At 45.4% G+C, this 27947-nt stretch overlaps 1 protein-coding gene across 2 annotated transcripts; it reads right to left on the bottom strand.

The window, feature by feature from the left end:
* Window positions 1-27540, bottom strand: LOC137528077 (uncharacterized). Of its 2 annotated transcripts, XM_068249335.1 has the most exons (7): window positions 27316-27539; window positions 23551-24235; window positions 18117-18359; window positions 6583-6642; window positions 6433-6492; window positions 3798-3960; window positions 1-954 (listed from the first exon to the last, which is right to left on the bottom strand). In XM_068249335.1, the coding sequence occupies exons 2-7, from the start codon at window positions 24157-24159 to the stop codon at window positions 266-268; spliced, it is 1824 nt and encodes a 607-aa protein (XP_068105436.1). In that variant the 5' UTR covers window positions 24160-24235; window positions 27316-27539; the 3' UTR covers window positions 1-265. The 2 variants fall into 2 exon arrangements, with proteins under 2 accessions (XP_068105436.1, XP_068105437.1); XM_068249336.1 differs by lacking the exon at window positions 6583-6642 and having other exon boundaries at window positions 27316-27540.
* Between the last annotated feature and the right edge of the window lie 407 nt (window positions 27541-27947).

The following is a 27947-nucleotide window of genomic DNA, read 5'->3' as shown; positions in this document are numbered from 1 at the left end:
TCAATTTTAAACTGCTTTTAAAAGCTTTTATCCACCAGGGCATCGTTACCCAAATTGTGGCCACTGTTGTGAGGCCTTTGGTATTTGCAGCTGGAAACAGGCAGGAGCGGATCTCAGGGGTCCACTGGAGGGTAACACGAGGCTAAGGTGATGCATTGTCAAAGGCATACTTTAAAAAGTACATTCATCTGTTGAAAACACTGCAAAGCTGATACAACATCATGGAAGTATTTTCTGGGAGGATCCAATCACTTTCCAGGGATGGCTATAAACCAAAAACAGAGTCTGTGTTTGGCTGAGTGATGTTCACTGATGTTTCCAATGCAGAAGATGTGACTTTACCTAAACAGGCTTTCAGCTGATGGGAGAGGTCCAGCGTAGGATCCGTAGACAGGTCTACTTGCGTACTGACAGCAGACTGTGCTTGATGTATGCAAGGAGGAGGACTAGTCGATGCGTCTTCCGTTTTCACCAAACACGCCTCTCCGGTCGAGCGATTTGTGGGGGTGCTATGGAGGGAGGCAAAGACTTGATCCTGCTGTGAAAAAGAGGTGTTGCCCTGCACAGAGGGCTCCATGACGTCCATGGTGTCATCCGGAGGCGTGTCCTGCTGAGGGCGTGGCACAAAGCCCAGCAGAGGGTCCTGCCAAGGTAAGCTGCCACCGGTGATGACACTGACCAGAGGCTGCAGGATTTGGCCTAACCGATGAATCTCGGCAGATACTCCGGCGATGGCCGATCGGACCAGCTGAGCCCCTTCCCGTATCTCCGCCCTTGTTGACGCCAATTCGTTAATCAGCTGGCACTTGAAGTTTGACAGCTCTTGGAGGAAGTCATCTCTGTAGCAACTCTGCTCCGGGGCCGACTGTGCAGGAAGCGGAGACTGTTGGGGAACTTGGGAATCTGCTGAGTTCTCCACAACCCAGTGCGTCACAGGGCTGCCTAAGGCGTCATCTGCAAGAAAAACGGCACATTTCTAGTGAATCAAATACCCAGGGCATCTCTATAGCATATTAAACATGCATGCCAACAATGTGGCTCATTATAAAAAAAAAAAAAAAAACCTTACATTTTACCTCTTCTTTTTACAGGCAAGTTTTACTTAACTGGGGCTTCTGCCAGGTCCCTGCAGCCGACCTGTGCCCATCCTCCGTTCCCACCACGGCTAACTTTTCTTCACGCAGTGGAAGCCGACTTCTAAGTCAATCTCCACTGGCCACACGTATCCTCGTACGAGTTCCAATAGACAGGCGCGTCCTGCGCAGACACAGTATGAAAAAAATCTCTACTGCGCCTGCGCAGTGCGCTCCCGAATGAGTAAGAGTGTAGCCAGGGCCGCGCAAGTGCAGTGCACTCTAACCGTGCGAAGTGAAAGTGAGCCGTGACGGGGGCTGGAGCATTGGTGAGTGGCTGCGTGGGCACAGGTCGGCTGCAGGGGGGCTGGCAGAAGCCCCAGGTAAGTGAAACTCTTTTTTTTTAGTTTATTTCAGTTCCACTTTAACAATTTAGCAGAGAGTTTTATTAGCCTACTTCCGAGGCCTGACCAACCGCAGAAGTCTCAGGCAGATAAGGACTGATGTAATTATTTTATTGCACACATTAACCACAAGCTTTCATCAGCAATTGGGGGGGGGGGGGGGGGTTGCTTCAAAGAGTTTAGAGAAGTCACAGATGCTATCTTCACACCTTCCCCTGGATAAATACTGGGCAGCTAGAAGGAGAGGGGGGTGGACATGGCAGCTCCTATAGCTATTGGAAACCAGGACATATTGCAGAAGAGAAAATGGCGCTTAGTTTCTTTTAAAGCAAACCTGCGACTTTTGAAAACAAAAAGTTACATGCTTACATCAGTAAAGGGAAGCCTCTGCATCTGCCAGAGGCTGATCCGGTCCTTCCTGAGCCCACCGCTTGTCACCGGGACCATCTTCTTGTTTGCAGCCGTGCTTCCGTCTGTGAACGATCGTGGCCACACTGTGCAGGCACACTGACAACTAACTGTACCCGTTCAGTAGCCTGGAGCAGCTTGTGCACAGAGGAGAAAGCCAGCTCCGTGCTGCTGCGTAGGCCGCCTTGCATGCTACGCTTGTACACGGATGGAAGGGCAGCCATGCATACCCATTTGATAAGCCCTTGTAGAGAAGGTTCAGAGGGTTCCAGCGCCGGAACGGCGAGCTCAAGGGGGACACGGAAGCCTCTGAACTATCCAAAGGCTTCACTCTACTAAGGGGAGTATCTAACTTTTCCCCAAAGTTTTGCTTCAGGTACCCTTGAAGACCCTTTTACACTAGCAGGGTAAACCTGCATTGCTTTACCCTATTTTGCCGCAAAGGGGCCGAATAAGCAATTAAAGTCTATGGAGACTCTCACACTAAGTGCGGTCCCTTGCGTTGCGCCGGAAGTATCCAATCTGACGCAAGGGCAACAGTGTGTTACCACAAGCACCATACTTACCGCAGGGTGCTCGGGGTATTTGGAGTCTGTGGGCGACATGCATAGTGTAAACAATTGAGCAGGGTGTGTCGCTGCACACATGCATGGACAGATGGGAATCCGGTTGACGTACTTCCTGTCTAGCGGGGAGTACGTCATTGAGCGAGGGGCGGCGCTATGCATGTGACCCTGTCAGCGCATTCTACCGCAGGGCCATATGTTTGTCATTTTTTTGTGCAACAGGAGCATTACATTCCCACAGCAACGCAAAACAAATAGATGCCCATTGTAAAATGTTTCATCACCCTGATTTAAATGTATCACAGGTGGCGACACTTTACTGCCGGCAAGGTGCAGCACTGCAGAATGTTTGTTGTCCTGTTCTGAAGTGAGCAAAAACAACACCTGGTGTCACCGAATGCACTGGGAGAAAAAAAAGCTGTGTAACAGCATAGCCTAGGCCAGGCCCGGATTTACATCACGACAAGACAAGACAAAACAAATAACATTTATATTGCGCGTTTTCTACTGGCGGACTCAAAGCGCCAGAGCTGCAGCCACTAGGACGCGCTCTATAGGCAGTAGCAGTGTTAGGGAGACTTGCCTAAGGTCTCCTACTGAATAGGTGCTGGCTTACTGAACAGGCAGAGCCGAGATTCGAACCCTGGTCTCCTGCGTCAGAGGCAGAGCCCTTAACCATTACACCATCCAAATTATCTCAGGCAAATGTTCCAGCCACAGTAACTTATAGACACAAATGTCCTGGCACCGTAGACTTCACCCTCCATGAACCTACAACCCCCTGGCGAACCGTACAAGTGCTGGCTAGCTCCACTGTCACTTCTCCCTTACTTCCCCTACCCGGTGTAGATAGCCACAGGTGTCCCTTAATTATGAGTGTATAAAAAAGTAGCTAGAAGTGCCCCCGTTTGAAGGGAGGTCTTGTCAGTGGAATGCCAGTAGCTTTGTAAATAACCGCTCATTTATGCTCCACTTAGGACTATGCATAGGGAAGGAGGGAGGCACTCATCATCAGGCGCCAGTAGGCATGAGCCTACAGTGCCTTATGGTAAATCAGGCCCTGGCCTAGGCTAAACATCACTGGGTGGGTGGGGCTATCCATTCCTCACTGGTGTTACAAAATTAAGCTACAAAAGGGATTATGTTGTTTCTTGAGTGTCTCACGGGTTAATGTTACTATTGTTTATTAAAAAAAAAAAAGAAAATCGCAACACAGGATTAAATGTGTGTATTTGTAGTCGCCCAGTCCATCCAGTTATACGAGCAGTCTGTTATTTCTGCCGTGTCTCTTTCACATGTTAGCGGATCTCAGCACACAGTACATACACTGCAGCCTCAGTACTTACATTCTCCTTGCTCTGTTATCCACCCAGTAGCTAAAGGCTTTGTCTCACAGTAAGAATATTGGTATTCCCTTGTGTCCAGACCACCATCCAGCTCCTCCATTATCTCCCCGCTCTCCCAACTGCAATGAGGGTTTTCGCTAGGGGAACTCATGCCCTGTGTTATCTGTAAGGAAACATATATGGGTAACACATCCACACCTGTACAAATATTTAACCACTTTTTCCACCACTACAGTATATCTACGTCCTCTGTGACATCATCTAAGCCACGAGGACATAGAAATACGTCTTGTATTGATTGGGCTTGCTCCTGTGCAAAACTTCCGGAACTATCTGCACTAATTGGTGAAAGCGAATATATGTTCCCTGAGCCAATAAAATTATTACCATTAAAAATACTTTTATTTTCTCAGTTTACTGTATATTTTGTGACAGGAACTCAATTTAAATTTTGTGATAAACAGTAGAAATAGCCAAACAAAAGTTCTGTTTTTATTTACTACAGTGCTTTTTATTTTTAAACTGGAATTGGTAAAACAGAGAAATTAAATGTGTTTTTTCAATTTTTCCTCTTTTTTTTATTATTAAATTACATACAAAACAAGAATTGTTCAAGGGAAAAAATGCCATAGGATGAAAACATAATTAGTCTTGAAAAATTTAGGTGTCATAGGTAGGGATAAAGTTATTGCTGATTAAATAGGGACATAGCTAAAATGTCAAAACTGCTCTGGTCCATAAGGGGAAACAAGGTCTGGATGTGAAGTGGTTAAAGTTCAAGAAATAAGTATTTCCTACAAACCGACTCTCTACTCTTAACCTCCTTGGCATTAGGATTCTTTCCAGATTTTAGGGTCCAAAAGTGGTGAAATTTTTTTGCATGCTTTTAGATCCTAAAACTTGGAAAAAAATCATGTTGCCAGGAAGTTCTGCAGCACCAGCACTCACTAACCTCCCTGAGATCCAGCGCTGCAGTTTTCCCTCCATCCTCCGGGTGAAGCTGTAACACTATAGTGAGATTGCCGGCTGTTGTCATGACGACAGTGATCTCACCAGGGGGAAGCAGAGCCTCGGAGGAGAGGAATTAGAATGGCGGGATCCCCCGGGAGGTGAGTGATAAACGCCCGCTGTGCGCATTGCTCTGCATAGGCCTCCCGGCAGCTATCACAAGTTCAGCTCGGGGTTACCACTCCTGGCATGGTTTTTCCACCCCGAGCTGAACTCATGAGTACCGCTAAGGAGGTTAAGGCTCTAACACATGAACAACTATTCCGCCCAATGGCCTTAGGATAAGAATGTTGAAAAAAAATGGACAAGCACCATCCACAATGAAATAAATACTGCTAAGTGCTCGGGGCTGGTAGAATGAGACTGCAACCAAAAACTAGTGAACACCTCACACGAGAGTTCCAAAGCAACCAATAGCAATCTAAATGATGTCAGGACAATAAGAGCCCTACTATAGCAATGTAATTAATTCAATAGAATACTTTATTAGCCATCCAAGGGGATAAAACCAATTAAAAAAAATGCGGGCAGAGCCAGCAGGTAGGGCAAAGGAAATTCATACAATAATCAATTAATACTAATAGTATAACATTCAGGTACAGCAGGATGAATGTAAACTTGAATAACAAAAAATGCATCTAAAAAAAAGTGCAAGATGCTAGTGCCAAACATTCATGAAAGGGTAAAAAAAAAATACTATACTTAAAAAAATATTTATTATGTATGGAAGTATAGATTTATACTTCTACACATAAAGAACAGCACTGTGGCATAGTGGTTAGCACTCTTGCCTAGCAGCACTGGGTCCCGGGTTCGAATCCAAGTCAGGTCGACATCTGCAAGGAGTGTGTATGTTCTCCCCGTGTCTATGTGGATTTCCTATGGGGACTCCGGTTTCCTCCCACATACAGAAAAGTTAAAGGGGTTCCCTCTTCTATGTGTCGATCCCATTTGCAGCCTTTTCCATATGCAGCAATCCTTCCATGTCCAGCCGCCCCTTGGCCAGCTACCGCCCATGGCCCGGTCCTTGGTGGCCTTCCCAGAAATCCATCCTTGCTCATTTCATTGCTATAGTGGGGTTCTTATTGCCCTAACATCATTAAAATTACTATTAGTTGCTTTGGTACGCTTTATTGTTTTGTTGAAAGAATCTTGACCAAGATAACGCAAAACAATCGTTTTGGCCAAGGTTTCTGCTAAGTTGCAGATGAGGCTTATGGGCAATTTGTGGGAAGAGAGGGTGGGTCTATGCCGAACTTTATACCATAAATACATAACATGGCACATCTAGTGTTGTGAAAAAGAAATAAGGATGGAAACCAAACTCTGAAGAATAGTGATATTCAATGAGATGCAAATAATTTCAAGTTGATGCAGTATTATGCACATTTTCTATGCAAATGCATGCAGCTTGAAATCAAAATATAATCCTGTTGAGGTAAAACTTCATTGGTTCATTTTCGAGCTGCATAAATTTGCATACCAAATTTGCATAATCCTGCGTCCACTCGAAATTATTTGAATCTCATGGACCATCCCTACTGAAGAGTAATGGAAAGCAGACCTGTCATGGTGACCTGTGGCAACATAAGCAGGACAAACAATATTAGGAATATTAGGTGCAAACCTGTCCTTGGTCGGCTTTCCCTGGCTGGACCTTTCTTGGTCGTCCTCGTCGTTTCTCCTCCTGGAGACAGATGACATAAACTGGATCTTAGCATCAGTGGCTACCAGTGGTGAACTCAACATTACTACTGTAGGAATATTAGGTGCAAACCTGTTCTTGGTCGGCGTTCTCTGGCTGGACCCTTCTTGGTCGTCCTCGTCGTTTCTGCTCCTGGAGACAGATGTTATAAACTGGATCTTAGCATCAGTGGCTACCACTGCTGAGCTCAAGTGTTCCTGGAATGTGCAATTTTCTCAAACCAGAATAACTGGAAACAGAACTGTTCAGAAGGCTAATCAGATACAGGAAATTCCGATCAAATAGTGGCTGGATAGTGTACCAGGGTTCGACTCACGGCTCTTCCTATTCAGCATGCCAGTGCCTATTCAGTAAGGAGTCCTTGAGCAAGATTCCCTAACACCACAGGCTTGGCTGCAGCTCTCAAGCGCTCTGTCTGACAGAAGAAAAGCTCTATGCAAATGTTGGTATTAAAATATAATCTCCCCAATATTAATCTCTGCTATTGTAAACATTCGGGAATAGTAAACTAAGTGTCTAAGTCCCAGCTAAGCCCCATTATAAGCATATGGGAGTAACACCCTATATATTAAACCCTGATATAATAGAACTTCTGTTATAGTAAACCTGTTTTTGCCCTCTTCAGCATTCTGTATCCAGCTATAGTGGAAAGTGGGTGGGCACATTTGTCATACAACAGTCGGAGACCCATGAGCTGTGGTCAGTGGGCGGGGCTGGCAGCCGTTTGTAGCCTGCTCATTGTCTGCTCACTACTCTGGTCCTGCATGGTTTACCTCAAAAGCACCAGTCTATGCGACCTATGGTTCATGCGGAAGCTGCTGCCTGATTACTGAGGTGTGGTGGCTGGATAGTGTAGTGGTGGCTGGATAGTGTAATGGTTAAGGGCTCTGCCTCTGACACAGGAGACCAGGGTTTGAATCTTGGCTCTGTCTGCTCAGTAAGCCAGCACCTATTCAGTAGGAAACCTTGGGCAAGTCTCCCTAATGGTGGCCATACACGGTACAATAAAAACGTTCCATTTTCCCGTTTATTCAATCTAAATGATCGAATTGAATGAAAGTTGAAAATATTTTTTTTTTCGATCAAGAAATTCGAACGATTATCCCGTTTTTTCGGGAAAAATGATCGGACATGCTGGAAAAATTTTTATATTCGATCTAACAGAATAATCAAACTAAATTATCTCATTGAAAAATTGTACCATGCATGGCCACCCCATCACTGCTACTGCCTATAGAGCGCGTCCTAGTGGCTGCAGCTCTGACGCTTTGAGTCCGCCAGGAGAAAAGCGAGATATAAAATGTTCTGTGTTTGTTTGTTTGAGGGAACTGCCTGTCATCTATGACTTGCTTGTGCATGGCTGCAACACTGCAGTATCATCCAGGCTGCACAGAAATGTGGACAGAGGAGCACACTATCAGTACTGTATCTGCAATAATTGGCAAGACCTATGCTTTCTGTGCAAGTTGTTGCTTGATTATCGCATGCAAATCCCTGCAAACTGAGCACTGTGCGCTGTGATCTAGTTCGCTTGCTGAACCATGAAAAAAAAACAACAACAACAAAAAAAACAAAGTAAAAAAAAAAAAAAATTAAGAAAATTGACTGAATTAAGATTCAGTAGTATACTATCTCTACGACTTTCAAAAGTCGTGGAGAGGGCTGTTATCTGACTTTTATTATCTCAACTGTTAGTTAACTATTTACTTTTCCTCTGGCAGAGGAGAGTTCATTAGTTCACAGACTGCTCTGAAAAAATCATTTTGAATGCTGAGTGTTGTGTAATCTGCACATATTATAGAATGATGCAATGTTAGAAAAACACTATATACCTGAAAATAAAAGTATGAGAATATTTTCTTTGCTGCTAATCTTCTAGTAATTATTCATAGTACACAACCAATTCATTATGTCATTTTTTTTTTTCGCTTCAGTGTCTCTTTAACTGGAAGCTGGATCAGATACTGGTCAATTATTTGGCAGTTACAGAATCTGTAATCTGCATTTGTTTGGACGCAGGGCATGCATTTTCAGCCTAGTAATGGTGTTGTGCGCCTAGGTGATTAACCAGTCAATTGCAGCATGTTTTTAGGGATGCGCAACTCTCCCCCTTTTTTTATAGTTCCAAAATCTGATTAGCACCCATTAAAGTGAACCTGGAGCTAAAAAACAAAAAACAAATAAACTATGAGATAATGAATTGTATGTGTAGCAGCTTTGAAACCCCCACCGGGACTCCCCATTGGTCCACTGTCTGAGCCAATGAAAATAGTCCCGACAGTGGACCAATGTGGATCCCCGACGGAAGCTTCAAAGATGCTTTGCTGGGTTTCCAATGCACAGTAATGACAGTGACACATACACTGTAATTACATTGCGAGGAGAGGTGGCGGGTGTTTAGCGGGGGGGGGGGGGGGGGGGTGTCTTCGGCAATGTGTGGAGGCCCGACGGGAAGCTCTGGGGGTCTCCTTATTAAAAGGCAACCCCCAGATGCAGCAGTGACGTGCGTTAGCATGTTTAGACCTGCTCTTTGCAAGTCTAAGCTAAGATTCATTTGTGTGGGAAGCATGAAAAATGCAACTGGATCGCTGGGTGGGAGCATCACCTAATTTGAAGGATACCTGAAGTGACATGATGAGACAGATATGTGTATGTACAGTGCCTAGCACACAAATAACTATGCTGTGTTCCTTTTTTTCTTTCTCTCCCTGAAAGAGTTAAATATCAGGTATGTAAGTGGCTGACTCAGTCCTGACTCAGACAGGAAGTGACTATAGTGTGACCCTCACTGATAACACTGATAAGAGATTCCAACTATAAAACACTTTCCTAGCAGAAAATGGCTTCTGGGAGCAAGAAAGAGATAAAAAGGGGATTTTCTTATCAGTGAGGGTCACATTGTAGTCACATGTCACTTCGGGAATCACCAGTGCTAATAGAATATGGCCCAGAGTGTGATGTAAAACTGCAAATGTGCCAATATTGCAATTTTATTAAAAAAAAAATAAAATAATAATAAGCTGTATAACTGAAAATAAAAACAATAGTATTATTCCAGTGAAAGTGCGCTCAATAGTGCAAATTATCTCTCATATATCTCAACCTATTTACAAACAGTGATAAATGGCATACAAATATCTTTTTTATATTACACCACCTCTATGCCTTCCACCTGTAAAAATAAAATCAAAAAATCCTGAGAGGGCACAAGCCCTTACACAGATATCACTACACCTCTATTGTCAGTCCACCTGTTCAATGGTGTGTGAATATATAAAGTTCACCTGTGAAAAAAAAAAAACATACATACAAAATTGTATATTGGATCGCTGTCCTTTATCACCAAACATACAAGTGTACCAGTCTCAGATTTCCACGGACACTGCGCTCTCAATATATTGTACCAATCCTTCAATTCTCTGTGCCTTTATACTCCAGATGTGGCCATAAAAAGAAACAAACAAACAAACAAAACATAGTGTTATTCTGTATATATCATATAATTCCACCACGTGTATTAGAAGTTCTCATGTGGTCCCACCACATACAGGTATCACAGCTCCTCACCCTCTGTGCTGGCTGCCACCCCACAGACAGCTTCTGTGTTTTCTACCAGTGATTTTGAATAATAGCTTTCACCATCCACCAAACTGTGTAGCACAATTGCCACCACGCTCTCCAGCCTCTCACCTTATCTTAATGCTGCCAGATTATAGGTCAGCCACAACGCTTAATCGATTCCAATCTCGCTGTATCCTCAGCAGTCTAGACCTCCATACTGTTCAGATTTCAGCAAGCTCAAGCCTAATGACTAAAGGGGAGTCTCCATAGCGTAAAGCTGTTGCTTTAATTTAAAACATTTAAAAGAATTGCACTCACATGCTTCCATAAAATAATGCGCATAATAGTATCCACAAGACGAGCAGTAGTCCACGTCCTTAAGCTCCGCCCAACGCGTTTCGTATCAAATACTCATCAGGGGCTGGAGCCGTTAGACCAATAGGCATCCTTTATACCCTAACTCCTCCTCCTTCCCAGCATGCTATCCCAAGCAGGCATCCAATCATCGGCATCTACCGTCTGCCTCATATGAAGCGTAATGGGACTTCCGATTGCGGGCTTCCGCCCTGTGCGTTCCAGCACATTCACTTCCGCAATGGCTTGCGTCCCATACACTTACTCACGTATCTATTACGTCAATGCGGCCAGGCATTAAAACTATGCACCCTGGAAGTTTAAATGTTGAGATAGACCTGAACTGTTACATTGCGAATGATTAGGGTATATATATATTTTGATATGGGTGGACTTCACGGGGTGGGAAAGGATATTGGTATGTAAGGAGCCTGAATATGTTACATTATGGGATATAGATATGTGTGTGGGCTAGGGAGGGGGGAGGGGATGCACATGTGGAAATATGGATTGTAGATAGGAGTCAATTGTCTAGAGAGGACACTGCTAGCCATGTGAGCGTTTGGTATGGAATCTGTCAGTCTGGAGACGTGGACAGTTTAAACTTAGGGGGGGGGGGGGGGGGGGGTGGTTTGATTCTAGTGAGAGAGAGAAGGGATAGTGAGAGCAGGACCTGTTGCACATCCGCCTGTTGCGGAAGTTGGTGGGTAGAACACAATGATGAGGGTGGAATAGACGCCCGCTTGGCCGCACTGGCGGTTAAGACATAGGAATTCTGGCCGCATACGCGCTTGGAACGCAAGCTGGGGGTAAGCTGTAATCAGAGTGACTGCGCATGCCTGGCCGCATTGACGTAATAGATACGTGAGTAAGTGTATGGGACGCAAGCCATTGCGGAAGTGAATGTGCTGGAACGCACAGGGCGGAAGCCCGCAATCGGAAGTCCCATTACGCTTCATATGAGGCAGACGGTAGATGCCGATGATTGGATGCCTGCTTGGGATAGCATGCTGGGAAGGAGGAGGAGTTAGGGTATAAAGGATGCCTATTGGTCTAACGTCTCCAGCCCCTGATGAGTATTTGATACGAAACGCGTTGGGCGGAGCTTAAGGACGTGGACTACTGCTCGTCTTGTGGATACTATTATGCGCATTATTTTATGGAAGCATGTGAGTGCAATTCTTTTAAATGTTTTAAATTAAAGCAACAGCTTTACGCTATGGAGACTCCCCTTTAGTCATTAGGCTTGAGCTTGCTGAAATCTGAACAGTATGGAGGTCTAGACTGCTGAGGATACAGCGAGATTGGAATCGATTAAGCGTTGTGGCTGACCTATAATCTGGCAGCATTAAGATAAGGTGAGAGGCTGGAGAGCGTGGTGGCAATTGTGCTACACAGTTTGGTGGATGGTGAAAGCTATTATTCAAAATCACTGGTAGAAAACACAGAAGCTGTCTGTGGGGTGGCAGCCAGCACAGAGGGTGAGGAGCTGTGATACCTGTATGTGGTGGGACCACATGAGAACTTCTAATACACGTGGTGGAATTATATGATATATACAGAATAACACTATGTTTTGTTTGTTTGTTTGTTTGTTTCTTTTTATGGCCACATCTGGAGTATAAAGACACAGAGAATTGAAGGATTGGTACAATATATTGAGAGCGCAGTGTCCGTGGAAATCTGAGAAAATAAAAACAAGACTATTTTCTTTGCTTCTACTGTTTTACTGTATTCATTATCCTACTACACATACAATGTTTCTTGGCTGATTAAGCGCTTCATAAAACAGGACAGTATTCGACCCAGTTGGGTCGAATAGCCCAGAGAAGCTCTTTTGCAGAGATAACTGATGTTATTTTTTAACTGTTTCTGTACTGGAAAAATAGTATGAGACTATTTTCTTTGATACGAACGTTCTATTTCTTAGCTATACTACCCATACAATTCATTATCTCAGCTACAGGTTTTCTTTTAAAGTTATCATTTCATTTATATGAATGTTGTTTTAGGCTGTATTTGACAGGAAACATTCCTTACATTTTTCCCAAAAGCACACTGATTGGCCCGATAGGCTGTTATCACTTCCTAGTGCACACCCTAAAAGGGGTTATGCGTTAGGAGTGGATATTAGCCTAAGGAGTTAATTTACACTCTATACACACACACACACACACACACACACACACACACACACACACACACACTTGCAAAAGTATTCGGCCCCCTTGAAGTTTTCCACATTTTGAGTTTAGGCGGACGGCCTTGTCTTGGTAGGTTTACAGTTGTGCCATTTCTGAATGATCGCTTGTACAGTGCTCCGTGGGATGTTCAATGCTTTGGAAATATTTTTGTAGCCTAAGCCTGCTTTACATTTCTCAATAACTTTATCCCTGACCTGTCTTGTGTGTTCTTTGGACTTCATGGCGTTGTTGCTCCCAATATTCTCTTAGACAACCTCTGAGGCCGTCACAGAGCAGCTGTATTTGTACTGACATTAGATTACACACAGGTGCACTCTATTTAGTCATTACCACTCATCAGGCAATATCTATGGGCAACTGACTGCACTCCAAAGGGGGCTGAATAATTACGCACACCCCACTTTGCAGTTATTGATTTGTAAAGACAACTTTACTTACGGTAACGTCTTTTCCAGTAGTCAGAAGGACAGCACCCCTGGTGAGACTTGTCTCCCTCCCAATCGTGGACAGGAACTGCAAAAGAAAAGATTTGCATAACAAATTGGCAGCCATACATAAGCCACTATCTTACCACCAGTAACTCAGTTAATACAATAGATGACACGGACCGCATAGATGCTTACTTACATAATTATTATTCCACCCAAAAGAAGGGCGGGTTGCAGGGGTGCTGTCCTTCTGACTACTGGAAAAGACGTTACCGTAAGTAAAGTTGTCTTTCCCAGAACGTCATTGGACAGCACCCCTGGTGAGACGATGTACAAGATATAGGATCTAGGGAGGGACCACTGCCTGCAGCACCTTCCTTCCAAATGATAAGTCTGCTGCAGCCGAGATGTTTAGGCGATAATGTTTCACAAAAGTGTTCTGACTTGACCAGGTAGCAGCTCTGCATATCTGTTCTATAGATGCCCCTGCCCTCTCTGCCCAGGAGGTTGATATTGCTCTTGTAGAATGAGCTCTGATTGGAGAGATTAAATGCTTTCCTTGAACCTGATATGCTGATGTGATAGCCTGTTTTATCCATCGTGCCAGCGTTGCTTTGGAAGCTTTGTTGCCTCTTTGTTTTCCAGCAAAAAGGGTGAACATTGCGTCAGTTTTCCTCCAGGAACTTGTTCTTTCCATGTAGTGTATAAGACATCTCCTTACGTCAAGGGAATGGAGTCTCCTTTCCTTTTCATTACTAGGATTCTCGCAAAAGGAGGGCAGGAAGATCTCCTGATTTCTGTGAAAAGAGGAAACTACCTTGGGTAGAAAGGCTGCATCAGGACGTAATGTTATTCTATCCTCTGAAATGGTGCAATAAGGCTCTCTAATGGATAGTGATTGTAATTCACCAATTCTCCTGGCTGAAGTAATTGCCAGCAGGAAAATGGTCTTTAAGGTAAGAAATTTTTCCGAAATTTGCGCTAATGGCTCAAACGGAGCCTCACACAAACCCTGTAAAACAATGTTTAAATCCCAAGCAGGTACTTTTGTTTTAATTGCTGGCTTAAGTCTCTTTAAAGCCTGAAAAAAACGAACAATTAGATTTTCCTCTGCCAGTCGTTTTTCTAAAAACACACTAAGAGCAGATACCTGTACTTTCAGGGTGCTGATACTAAGACCTTTCTTATATCCACACTGAAGAAATTCCAATACGGATTTAAGAGATGAATTGTTAAAGGATCTTTCCCTACACCAATCGTTAAATATTCTCCAGGCTTTTTGGTATATTTCTCGAGTCACTTTTTTTCTACTCTGTATCAAAGTTTCTGATAGTTCATCTGAAAACCCTTTGGACTTCAGGATGCCCCATTCAGGTTCCAAGCTGAAAGGTGAAGCATGTGTAAGTTCGGATGCCATACTGGACCCTGAGATAGCAAGTGTGGCAGAGGAGGAAATATTATCGGATCTGTTACTGCTAGTGCCCTCAGTGACGTGAACCATGGTTTTTTTGGCCACAGTGGAGCTATTAAGATTACTCGAGCCTTGTCCTGTATAATCTTCTTTATCACTCGTGCTAGCAACGGAACTGGAGGAAATGCATAAATCATTACTTCCCCCCACTTGATCGAGAAGGCATCTACTTTCCATGGTAGATCTTCTGGAAACAGGGCACAAAATTGTTGGCATTTCGTATTCACTTTCCTTGCAAACAAGTCTATTTTTGGGCAGCCCCATTGTAACGTCACCTGCTGGAATATTTCCTGATCTAATGACCATTCGTTCGCATCCAACCTCTTCCTGCTGAGGTAGTCTGCCAGTTGGTTTGAGGTTCCTTTTAAGTGTGTCGCTGTTAAGGATGAGAGATTCCTTTCTGACCAAAATAGGATCCTCGTCGTCTTTTCCCATAAGGATTGACTCCTCGTACCCCCTTGTTTGTTTAGGAAAGCCACCACACTCTGATTGTCCGTCCTTATCCTCACATGAGACTTCTTGATTTGGGGCCCGAAATGTAGTAAAGCTTCCACACTGCTTGCAGTTCTCTGTTGTTTGATGACTGTGAACTGATCGTCATACTCCAGGCTCCCTGGGCCGGTTGAGAATTGAAGTGGGCTCCCCAACCCCATAAACTGGCGTCGGTTGTAATTGTATTCTGATGAGGAAAACTCCACAGACGACCTGGAGATAGATGATCCAGCTGTTTCCACCAAAGCAGAGAAGCCTTTGTACTCTGTGGAATGACGATTTTCTTGTCCAGTGACGTCATAGACCTGTTCCAAGATTTTAGTATCCACATCTGTAAGAATCTTGCATGGAACTGCCCCCACTGGATTGCCGGAAAAGAAGAAGTTAGAAGACCTAGAAGTGCCATGGCCTTTCTTAGCGATATGCTTCTCAATTTCTGAAACGAGAGAACATTGTCAATAATAGCACTGATCTTCCTATCAGGTAACAACAATTTCTCCTTTCTAGTAGAAATAATGAAACCCAAAAAACTCTAAGGATTGGAAAGGAACTAGGGCAGACTTTTCCCAATTAATCAACCAACCCAAATCCTGGAAGAAGCTCAAAGTTGTAGTTATCTGATCAAAAACGGATTTCTCAGAAGACCCCCATAATAAAAAATCATCAAGGTAACCGACAATATTAATCTGTTTTAACCTGAGAAGGGCTAGTACCTCAGACATAACCTTGGTGAATAGCCATGGAGCTGAAGATAATCCGAAAGGTAAGGCATTAAACTGAAAATGTCTTACCTCTCCTTCCATCCACACGGCGAACCTTAGGTATTGTTGGCAGGACAAATGGATTGGCAGATGAAGATATGCATCCTTCAGGTCTAGAGATGCCAAGAAGTCGTCTTTCTGTAAGAGATGAACTACAGATCGGATATTGTCCATCCTGAACTTTCTGTATTTGACCCTCAGATTTAGTTTCTTTAGATTTAGAATAAATCGATAGGTTCCCTGAGGTTTCTTCACCAGGAAGACTGGGGAGTAGAATCCCTGTTCTTTTTGGCATGCTGGAACCTGACGAATTACCCTTTTCTGCAGAAGTGACCTTATTTCTGATTGAAGGGCTATTCTTAAAGATGGGTCTTTTGGACAAGGGGTTAGGACAAAATTTTGAGGGGGAGGCTGCTCGAACTCTATTTTGTAACCTTCTAATATTATATTCAGTAACCACTGATTGCTGAACAGTTGTTGCCATTTTTCGAAATAGTTGGTGACTCTCCCCCCCACTGGAATGATGGCGTCATTGCTTGTTTGTCTTTTTGGTATTAGTAGAGGTATTGGGGGGTCTTTGTTGTCTATAAGGGGCCCATCTTCTACCCCTGGAAGATTTGTTATCCGCTTCATTTTTGGCGGGGGCCCGAAATGGCCGCTTATTTTGAAAAGGGCGCTTCCTTGGGAAATTCTTATTATTATCCGCTGTACGATCTAGTGTATCGTCCAGCTTTGAACCAAACAGCAGATTACCTTCACAGGGGATACCACAAAGCTTAGATTTTGAGGAAGTATCCCCATTCCAGGTCTTAACCCATACTCCCCTTCTAGCCGAGTTGACTAGCGCCGTGGTTCGGGCTGCCAACTTTACTGTATCATCTGCCGCATCAACCATGTAATTTGAGGCATTCGTAATTTTTGGGAAGTCATTAAGAATTTCTTCCCTAGAAACTCCATTAGCAATCTTAAATTGTAGGTCTGATAGCCAAGTTTTCAGAGAACGACTAACTGCTGTTGATGCCACAGCCGGTTTGAAAGTTAATGAAGCCGACTCCCAAGCCCTACGCAAAACATTATCCATTTTTTTGTCTATTGGATCTTTTAGGTTACCGAAGTCTTCAAACAACAGGTCTGAGTTACTGGTGGTAAGATAGTGGCTTATGTATGGCTGCCAATTTGTTATGCAAATCTTTTCTTTTGCAGTTCCTGTCCACGATTGGGAGGGAGACAAGTCTCACCAGGGGTGCTGTCCAATGACGTTCTGGGAAAAAATGTTTGGAATCATGTATGATTTTCGTTCCACTTCTCACGTGTCCACCACTTTGTGTTGGTCTTTCATGTGGAATTCCAATAAAATTGATTTATGTTTGTGGCAGTAATGTGACAAAATGTGGAAAACTTAACTTCAAGGGGGCCGAATAATATATATATATATATATATATATATATATATATATATATATATATATATATATATATATATATATATATATATATATATATATATGCTGGAGGATTTAGTTTTTGCTCAGGGAGTATTATTTTTATATTGATGGCACTGTTGGGTCAGGTGTCCTTTATTCTGCTATTAAAGAGAATCTGTATTGTTAAAAATCGCACAAAAGTAAACATACCAGTGCCTTAGGGAACATCTCCTATTACCCTCTGTCACAATTTCGCTGCTCCTCGCCGCATTAAGAGTAGTCAAACAGTTTTAAAAAGTTTATTTATAAACAAACAAAATGGCCACCAAAACAGGAAGTAGGTTGATGTACAGTATGTCCACACATAGAAAATACATCCATACACAAGCAGGCTGTATACACCCTTCCTTTTGAATCTCAAGAGATCATTTGTGTGTTTACCTTCTATCCCCCTGCAGCTATCATCCACTGAATATTAGTGACAGGCTGATTGTTTCTTTCAGCAGACAGCTCTGTGTCTGTAATTCCTCAGCATGTGACAGCCCAGCCAGCTCAGAGGACGATTTATCCAGCTTGTAAAAGGCAAGCTCTCTTCTCTCACTGACAAGAGAGCAGAGAGGCTGCCTAATGTAAATAACACACACGGGAGTGTGCATAGAGGGGGCGTGGAGGGGGGGGGGCATGCATAACAGATCAACAACACTGAAGAACTTGGCAGCCTTCCAGACACAGGGCGACAAGTCCGACAGAGGAAAGATACATTGATTTATTACAGAGACAGTGATAGTAGAAAGTGCTGCAGTAAGCCAGAGCACATTAGAATAGGTTTAGGAACTTGTAGGATAGTAGAAAAAAGGATGCATTTTTTGTTACAGGATCTCTTTAAGTAGTAGAATTGTGTTTTCTCTTACCACAAGTACTGTTACGGAAGCAATCCCTGCCTTCTTGGTCACAGCTCCTCTCCTGTCTATGTGGCTCTTCCTCTGCACAGCTTTTCTCTTCTCTTCCTTCGTATTCTCCCCGATCACCGGACCACTTTTTGGTTTGATTGTTGGAACATTTCTTGGTTTAATTTTTGCAAACAAACTAGTAGACATCCGGGGTCTCCCTCTTCTTTTCTGTCCAGCAACGGCATTTGGCGTTTCCTTCTTCACCTGCAGGGAGAAAGCAGGAAATCTGTAGAAGATAGACAAATCTTTCTGCTCACATCCTCTCCTTTTTTCTGGACTGCCGCATGTAAATCCTACGCCGCACTTGTGGCTGTCTAAGCTTGATGCGGCGTAGGATTTGAACCACCTGTCATTTTCGCTCCTGACGCCATCATGCACACCCGAGAGGGGAGATTAAGCTGTCACATGACAGCTGACATCTCCCCTCAGTGATCAGGAGCCATCGCGATTGGCTCCAGATCACGTGATCACTACGATCGCCAGCGGATCGTAGTGATCACTGTTACAGCAGTGGTGGTAGGAGAAAAAGAGGATCCACTCACCTTCCTGATGTTCCCCCGGCGATCGTTGCTCCCCTCCACTCTGGCCGGCATCCCTGCTCGCTCTGACGTGTCGGGTCGCGGGCCAGAGCGGAGAGGTCTACAGCTGCTCATTACTGGAGCCTGGGAGGTGAGTAAAGGCTGCTAGCTACAGGGGGGGCACCTGGCCACACTGGGGACACCATGCCCAGCAAGCCCTACCAGGAATCCAGCTGCCTGAAGCCCCCACAACCACCCCCAATGCGCCCCCCGCATGTAAAATGGTATGGTCCTTAATGGGGGATAGGCAGCTGGTCCACAAAGGGTGAAAGGATAAGCGAGGTGACAAAATAAAACTAGCTTTACTTACCTGGTGCTTCTTCTAGCCCCTTCAAGTCACGTGTGTCCATCGCTACAGTTCCGGTCTTCTCCTGTCTCCTGCTGGCAGTTTCGGAAGATTCCCGATTCCCAATGGGTCGGCACCAGCCACCGATGGGTGGCGATCTTCAGAAGCTGACGGCGGGACACCTGAGAAGACCGGAGCTGCAGGGAGGGTCACACGTGACTTCTAGGGGCTGGAAGAAGTCTCAGGTACGTAATATAGATTTATTTTGTTGCCTTGCTTGTCCTTTCAAGGACCACTATGGCTAAACATTGTAACATCTGACCGGTTTTGGAAATAAAATCCCGAGAATCCCCCATGAGGAGATGGACTAGTCCACAGACCTGTCAGATTTTTTCTTGCCTCCTGTAGGTGACAACAAGATAGGAGAAAAGTAAATTATAGTGCAGTTTACCATGGAACAAATGTACATTTTATGCATATGTATACGCATGCATTTCGAATTTAAATTTTTTTTTTGCGATAGTGGTCCTTTAAAGATAACTTTCTGAATTGTAGTATTATTAATGAAGTGCATTTGTTAAAGAACAAGCGACACCCATGCTTACCTAAAAATAAAAAAAACACATATATAAGTAGATAAATACAACTTCTACTTACATAACAGATGTATTGTGCTATCCACGTACTGATTCCTGTGAATTTTATAATGGAAAAGCAGAGAATCCTATTCTAGGCAATGGCCATCTTGCCAAGCTAATGCTGACATCATATCCTCCCTGACTCTTGTTTTGCCCCCTCCCTTCTCTTGCTCATTGTGTATTCATTAGCTGCCCTCCTCCCAGAGTCTTCAGGCACTCCCACTGAGGTGTATACTAGGAACTGCACTGTCTCCCCCCCCCCTTCCAATCGCTGAGTCACCTCAGCCTTACTTGTAAACAGAGGGTGTTTCTGATAAGCAGCTAGGAAGGGAAATAAATGGAAAAGGAGGAATATATTATAGATAAAAAGAACTCCCAGCATGCAACTGTTTGGCAATGGCTACTAAAGGGCCAGTGCTCCTTAAGTATGTGATAACTCTAAACCATAACAGCAGAACAAGTTTTGCAAGCTTTGAATGCAGGATTAGCATCTTTATCCCTTAATACACTCAGACCAGTTGCTGTTGAAATTTGATTTTTATGGTGACAATACCGCTTTAATCAATGTGAAAAGGTTCAGAGGGCCCCATTACCAGTTCACGCAGCTGCCTGTGTGGAAGGCAACCTGTGATGAGGAGAAGCAGGACCCTCTTCTCGGGATGAGAAGTAGAGGGAAAGAAACACAGGGACAACAGAAGCCCAAACTGGCGCAGTATCATTAAGAGATGCTAGACAATACTGTACACAAAGTGGAGTAATACTCACAAGGGCGGGTCGCTGGTCAGGCAACCATTTGTATACACATGTGGGGAAGTACTGAACCCACTCAGGCTTGAAACTTCAAACCTGGTCACCGCTCTCAAAAATGTATTTTAAATTGTAATAATAAAATGTTAACCCCCCACTGGGGTAAAAACAAGTAAAAAGAAAAAAAAAACAATAGGCACCCCCAAAAAATATAAACGATTAAAATCAATTAAAGGAGAAGGCAAGTGTAGGCTTATCTTCAATGAATCACTTTAATTCTGACAAAAACAAACAAACAAAAAAAAAAACCGCGGTTCCTGTAGCCGATTCCTCGGGTCAATAAACAGTGCCCGCTCTGCAAGCCTGCAATGGATCTAGCATTCTACGAAGTCAGTCACACTGTTGGTGTGTAAAATATGTCAACTTCTAAAAGTTAAAATAAGAATGAAAGGTAATCTCTTACCTCTGACGACAAAAACACTAGCAGTACTAGAAAAGTATTTAAAGAGACACTGAAGCGAAAAAAAAATGATGATATTATGATTTGTATGTGTAGTACAGCTAAGAAATAAAACATTAAGATCAGATACATCAGTCTAATTGTTTCCAGTACAGGAAGAGTTAAGAAACTCCAGTTGTGTTATCTCTATGCAAACAAGCCATTAACTCTCCGACTAAGTTAGTCGTGGAGAGGGCTGTTATCTGACTTTTATTATCTCAATTGTTCCTGGACTATTTACTTTTCCTCTGCCAGAGGAGAGGTCATTAATTCACAGACTGCTCTGAAAGACTCATTTTGAATGCTGAGTGTTGTGTAATCTGCACATATTATAGAATGATGCAATGTTAGAAAAAACACTATATACCTGAAAATAAAAGTATGAGAATATTTTCTTTGCTGCTAATCTTCTTGTAATTATTCATAGTACACAACCAATTCACTATATCATATTTTTTTTTTTCGCTTCAGTGTCTCTTTAAGCAAAACACAAAATAGACAACGCATTTCATAGGTACTATCCCGCTTCCTCAGGTCAATATACAGTGCCTTGCAGCAAGGTGAATATGATATGGGCACCTGTGATCTAAATCATCTGGATAGCCTATTCACCTTGCTGCAAGGCACTGTGTATTGACTCGAGGAAGCGGCTAATACCCCTGAAATGCGGTGTCTATTTGGTGTTTTGAATGAATACTTTTCCGGTTTTGTCGTCAGGGAGGTAAGAGACTTCTTGGTAAAAAAACAACAACAAAAAAAACAAAACACGGGGCTCACTGAACTCTCTCTGCACGGATCTGTCTCTCTCACCTTTTGCACAGCTGTCCAATCGCTGCAGCCTACTCGCCCTGCTGTCAGTATGACAGCAGAGCTTCATGAGCTGGCCAGGAGCCGATTTCAGATCCTGACTCTGTGAGCCAGTGAAAGTTGTCTGACTTCTGTACCAATGATCTGCCTCTAATACTATAAGTCACTGACCCAGAATGAGCTGCAGATCAGATGCTGTGACGCCACTTGCTGCATGCTTATTACAGATGTATGGCTCAAACACAACTAAAACCAAAAACTCAGCATGACAGCCAGGCAACTGGCACTGTTTATAAGGGAATGACGATGGCAGCCTCCATATTCCACTCTCTTCAGGTTCCCTTTAAGGACTCATTCACTATATAGGCAGGTTTTTACCAAAATTGGAAAAAAAAAACATTTAAGCTCATAGGACATGGTAATAAATGGGCTCATACATATCTAATGATGCATTTTTTTCATTCAGGGGTAAAATAAAACTTGAAACTTGCAGCTTTTCTCAGCACATCGTTAGTATTTTCCTATTAAAATGTATCGTATTGAAGTAATCCTAAAGCGACACTGGAAAAAAGTCACAGTGGCGGACAAAGCCAGCAGCGGGCCCGTGTGGAATAAATGAATAAATTAAAGAGTGTGGTCATGGCCATTACAGATCACGATTGGATCAAATTATGTCAATAACATAACAGTACATGAACCTGGGTTGCATTCTGTAGGCACCGTATCAGGCCTTGTTCCCATTGCGTTCGGCTCGCGTGTCCGTCTGCAGTGGGCTTTTTTTAACCACTTAAGGACCAGGGGATTTTGCACTGATCGGTGCTGCGTGGGCTCTACAGCCCGCAGCACCGATCAGGAATGTAGCAGGGCGATCAGACTTCCCCCCCTTTTTTCCCCACTAGGGGGATGTCCTGCAGGGGGGGTCTGATCGCCGCCGGCTACTACTGATTTGCGGGGGGGGGGGGCTCCTCAAAGCCCCCCTCCGCAGCGTTTTCTGGGCTCCCCGGCTTTCCCTTCCTCTACCTTTTTTCCTGAGCGGCGCAGGATGGAATCCCGTCCTGCGCCTGATAGGATAGGCTTCTGCCTATCAGATGACGGCGATCCCCGGCCAATCAGAGGCCGGGGATCGCCGATCTACGTCACGGCACTGCTGCGCAGCAGCGCCGTGTGATGTAAACAGCGGGGATTTCTTCCCTGGATGTTTACATTATGCGTGCGAGCCGCGATCGGCGGCTCGCACACTGTTCACGGAGGCAGTCTCCGTGAACTAGCATGGAAAAGCCGCTCGATCGAGCGGCCGTTTCCATGCTATACCACTAACGACCCGCCGACGCCTATCGGCGTTAGGCGGTCGTTAAGTGGTTAAAGCGTTTCCCAGCAATTTTCTGCGCGTTCGCTTGTTTTTGTAAGCGCTTTTGCAGAGTGCTTATGTCTTTTGAGCCCGAAAAAATAAACAATGTATTTTTTTTGTAAAAAACGCTCACGCAATCACTTGCCAAAACGATTTTTTGAGCGTTTTGCGTTTTTCCTATACATTCCATTGAGGCAATTTGCCTAAAAAATGGCCCAAGCACCGCTTTTCTAAACGGATCGTAAACGAACAGCTCAGATATGAACTCTCATAGAGAATCATTGCACAAGCACTTTCAAACTTAAAGTTTTACAAAAACTCCTATAATGTGAACGAGGCCTTACTGTGGCACACATTTTATACTTATGTCTATGACTGGGCCACAGGCAATTACCACTGTTACTCATGAGTTACTTCAGAAGATCCTAAAGGTTAATCATGCGCTAACTGTGGTGTACTCGCACAGGCCTATGTCCACCTCTGGATACTCACCAGAGACCAGTGAAGGAACCTTGGGTTCCCGCTTTTCTTCTCTGCCTTGTTATTATCTTCAGGTCTCCTACAAAGTGGACCTGGATGATTTTTTTTAAGTGGACCTGGATGATCTTTTTTAAGTGGACCTGGATGATCTTTTTTAAGTAGACCTGGATGATCTTTTTTGCCGAAGAGGTCTACGATTCCACTCCCATAGAAGAATGGTGTCCGTCTTGCTCGTTTCTCTGGCAACACCACGTTATTGGTGGTTGTGGGACGTGACCTCACCAACAACTCCTTTCTCTTTATGTTTAGGGCTTCATGTTGAGTTTCAGGAAGAGCTACTGTTATCCTTGAGTGCATTGTTTCTTCAGTAGCTTCAATGTTTGTTGAACTTTTTGAATTAGCGATCTTTGGGATATCTGCAGCTTTGGTCCTGATTAAAGGTGGTCGGCCTGGTCCTTTTTTATTTGGCATGGCTAAGCCGTCTTGTTTAACGCTGTGTAGTTCAAGTTTTACTTCTTTTTGGTGGATGACTCTAACTTTGTTTTTGCTTCCCGGAGGGCGCCCCGGTCCTCTTTTCTGTGAGATGTCTGACGATACCACGAAAGGTTTTGAGTCAATCATTGTGGACTTGCCTGAAATAAGGTCCACTGTCTCTGAAGAGTGTTGGCACCTCACACCTATCTTGGTAGAGAGGACTCTGTAAAACAAAGAACAGCTTTATGGTACTGGGCATCTGGTATTTCAGAAGAATAAAAAAAATGCCACGTTAAACTACTTGAATTCATTGTTTTTTATTGAACATAAGCATCAAATGTCCAATGAATATCTGGTCATGAGAAATTCAAAAAGTGAGACCCAAAAGGAGAAAGGGGGGGGGGTCTGCTTTCAGTTTCAGAAGCAACAACAAAATAAGAAATATCATTTTTGATCAAGGGTCAAACTACAAGAAATCAAGAAATGTTGCAAGGATCAGTTTGTGATTGATGAAGGGCTTAAAGCGGGTCCAAGATTAAAAACTATAACAAGTAACTTGTCTATATAGCTTATCTAAAGTTTAGATAGTTTACACAGAAAATCTAGCTGCAAACAGCTTCAACAGTTTATGATGATTTATTCCTGTGATACAATGAGAGCGGCCATATTCTGTTTGTCATCAATACACAGGTAATCTGCAACTGCATCTCCACCCCTTAGCCTGTGAAAAATCCACTCCCCCCTCCCCTCTGCCTCTGAAATCTCTGGCTAGTAACCTCCTCCTCCTGCCCAGACTGAGCTCCCATAAGCCCTTGCTACATGGGACTGAGTGCCTTGGCGTTTCGAAGAAGCTGTGGGCGAGGCTTGTTTAGTTTATAGGGAATTAGACTATTAAAACAAAAAAAAGTATGTGGCTTGAAGAATGCCCTATAAACTATATGAAAGGAACACAATTATGCAATGAGTAAAAGTTCATCTCGGATCCACATAAGCATTGAACAGCTGCATGGGCGAGAGGGCGGCACACAGCTGCATGGGCGAGAGGGCGGCACACAGCTGCATGGGCGAGAGGGCGGCACACAGCTGCATGGGCGAGAGGGCGGCACACAGCTGCATGGGCGAGAGGGCGGCACACAGCTGCATGGGCGAGAGGGCGGCACACAGCTGCATGGGCGAGAGGGCGGCACACAGCTGCATGGGGGAGATAGCAATACACATGGGGGGATAGCAGCACACAGCTGCATGGAGGAGATGGCAGCACACAGCTGCATGGGGGAGAGGGCAGCACACAGCTGCATGGGGGAGATGGCAGCACACAGCTGCATGGGGGAGATGGCAGCACACAGCTGCATGGGGGAGATGGCAGCACACAGCTGCATGGGGGAGCGGAGCAGCGCTTTTCAGCGCTGTTAGATTTAAGCGCAGCCGGCGCCTCCATAGACTACAATAGGAATCACTCCTATTGCAGCGCTCAGTGAGTAACGTCAGGTCCGTCAGAAGACAAAGCCGAGGTTGCTTAAAAAACACAATAATTCGGCCTCCAGCAATCGCTGGAAGCCGAATTATTTCATTCCCCCACTATCCATGTCGGCCTGGAGGGGGGATAGTAATTAAAACGGCCCGGACTTGTGCAGAAGCAGGATCAGCCATATACCGCTGAATCCTGCGCCCAAGTCTACCGGCGCCGATTTCAAATGTACTCTGGGGGAGATAGCAGCACACAGCTGCACGGGGGAGATAGCAGCACACAGCTGCACGGGGAGATGGCAGCACACAGCTGCAAGGGGGAGATGGCAGCACACAGCTGCAAGGGGGAGATGGCAGCACACAGCTGCACGGGGGAGATGGCAGCACACAGCTGCACGGGGGAGATGGCAGCACACAGCTGCACGGGGGAGATGGCAGCACACAGCTGCACGGGGGAGATGGCAGCACACAGCTGCACGGGGGAGATGGCAGCACACAGCTGCACGGGGGAGATGGCAGCACACAGCTGCAAGGGGGAGATGGCAGCACACAGCTGCAAGGGGGAGATGGCAGCACACAGCTGCACGGGGGAGATGGCAGCACACAGCTGCACGGGGGAGATGGCAGCACACAGCTGCACGGGGGAGATGGCAGCACACAGCTGCACGGGGGAGATGGCAGCACACAGCTGCACGGGGGAGATGGCAGCACACAGCTGCACGGGGGAGATGGCAGCACACAGCTGCACGGGGGAGATGGCAGCACACAGCTGCACGGGGGAGATGGCAGCACACAGCTGCACGGGGGAGATGGCAGCACACAGCTGCACGGGGGAGATGGCAGCACACAGCTGCACGGGGGAGATGGCAGCACACAGCTGCACGGGGGAGATGGCAGCACACAGCTGCACGGGGGAGATGGCAGCACACAGCTGCACGGGGGAGATGGCAGCACACAGCTGCACGGGGGAGATGGCAGCACACAACTGCACGGGGTAGATGGCAGCACACAGCTGCACGGGGGAGATAGCAGCACACAGCTACAAGGGGTAGATAGCAGCACACAGCTGCATGGGGGAGATGGCAGCACACAGCTGCATGGGGGAGAAGGCAGCACACAGCTGCATGGGGGAGATGGCAGCACACAGCTGCATGGGGGAGATGGCAGCACACAGCTGCATGGGGGAGATGGCAGCACACAGCTGCATGGGGGAGATGGCAGCACACATGGGGGAGATAGCAGCACACAGCTACAAGGGGTAGATAGCAGCACACAGCTGCATGGGGGAGATGGCAGCACACAGCTGCACGGGGGAGATAGCAACAAGGGGTAGATAGCAGCACACAGCTGCACGGGGTAGATAGCAGCACACAGCTGCATGGGGGAGATGGCAGCACACAGCTGCACGGGGGAGATAGCAGCACACAGCTGCATGGGGGAGATGGCAGCACACAGCTGCACGGGGGAGATAGCAGCACACAGCTGCACGGGGGAGATGGCAGCACACAGCTGCACGGGGGAGATGGCAGCACACAGCTGCATGGGGGAGATGGCAGCACACAGCTGCATGGAGGAGATGGCAGCACACAGCTGCACGGGGGAGATGGCAGCACACAGCTGCACGGGGGAGATGGCAGCACACAGCTGCACGGGGGAGATGGCAGCACACAGCTGCATGGGGGGAGATGGCAGCACACAGCTGCATGGGGGGAGATGGCAGCACACAGCTGCACGGGGGAGATGGCAGCACACAGCTGCATGGGGGAGATAGCAGCACACAACTGCATGGGGGAGATAGCAGCACACATGGGGGAGATAAGAGAAGTCAGTACAAACCTGCAGAGTGAGCTCTGTCCTGCTTGCTGTACATCAGCCTATGCTGCTCTGAGCTCTGATCATACTGTCCGCTCTCCTCTCTGCTTCCTTCTCCCCACTTCCTCTTCCTCCACATAGCACACGCCTTCTCTGTGTGTGTATATGTGTATACACAGTGTATATATTATATATACACAACAGTGACCGGGCTGCCACGTGCTCCCCCTCTGTGGGGGCGGGGAGGGGACGGAGACTGATGGGGGGGGGGGACACAAGTTGTGACATTCGATCTATCAGCCCGCCGCGTGTTTATTCCTATAGTATCACAGACTGACGAGCAGACACAAAACGGCTGCCGCTATATTGAGTCACCGCTAGATGGCGAACGAGGCAGCAAGCTGCGTGTTTATTCCCACCACAGACTGACATGCAGACATAAACCGGCTGCAGCTATGTTCTGTCACCGCTAGATGGCGGGCGCGGCAGAAGCTGCGTGCTTATTATACATGCATAATAAATACCAAGAGGATGTGAAAGCAATATGGAGGAATGTCAATTATAGCTCATGGTAAAGAAAGCAGGCGGCCTGGCAGACATTTTATACATACGGATACCCATTTTAGAAGAAATAATGCCTTATAAATGACTTAAAG

The sequence above is a fragment of the Hyperolius riggenbachi genome, chromosome 8, assembly GCF_040937935.1.
Source record: "Hyperolius riggenbachi isolate aHypRig1 chromosome 8, aHypRig1.pri, whole genome shotgun sequence".
In the NCBI taxonomy this organism is placed as follows: domain Eukaryota; kingdom Metazoa; phylum Chordata; class Amphibia; order Anura; family Hyperoliidae; genus Hyperolius; species Hyperolius riggenbachi.
Note: the sequence above shows the minus strand (reverse complement) of the source record. Positions and strands in the feature narration are given on the sequence as shown.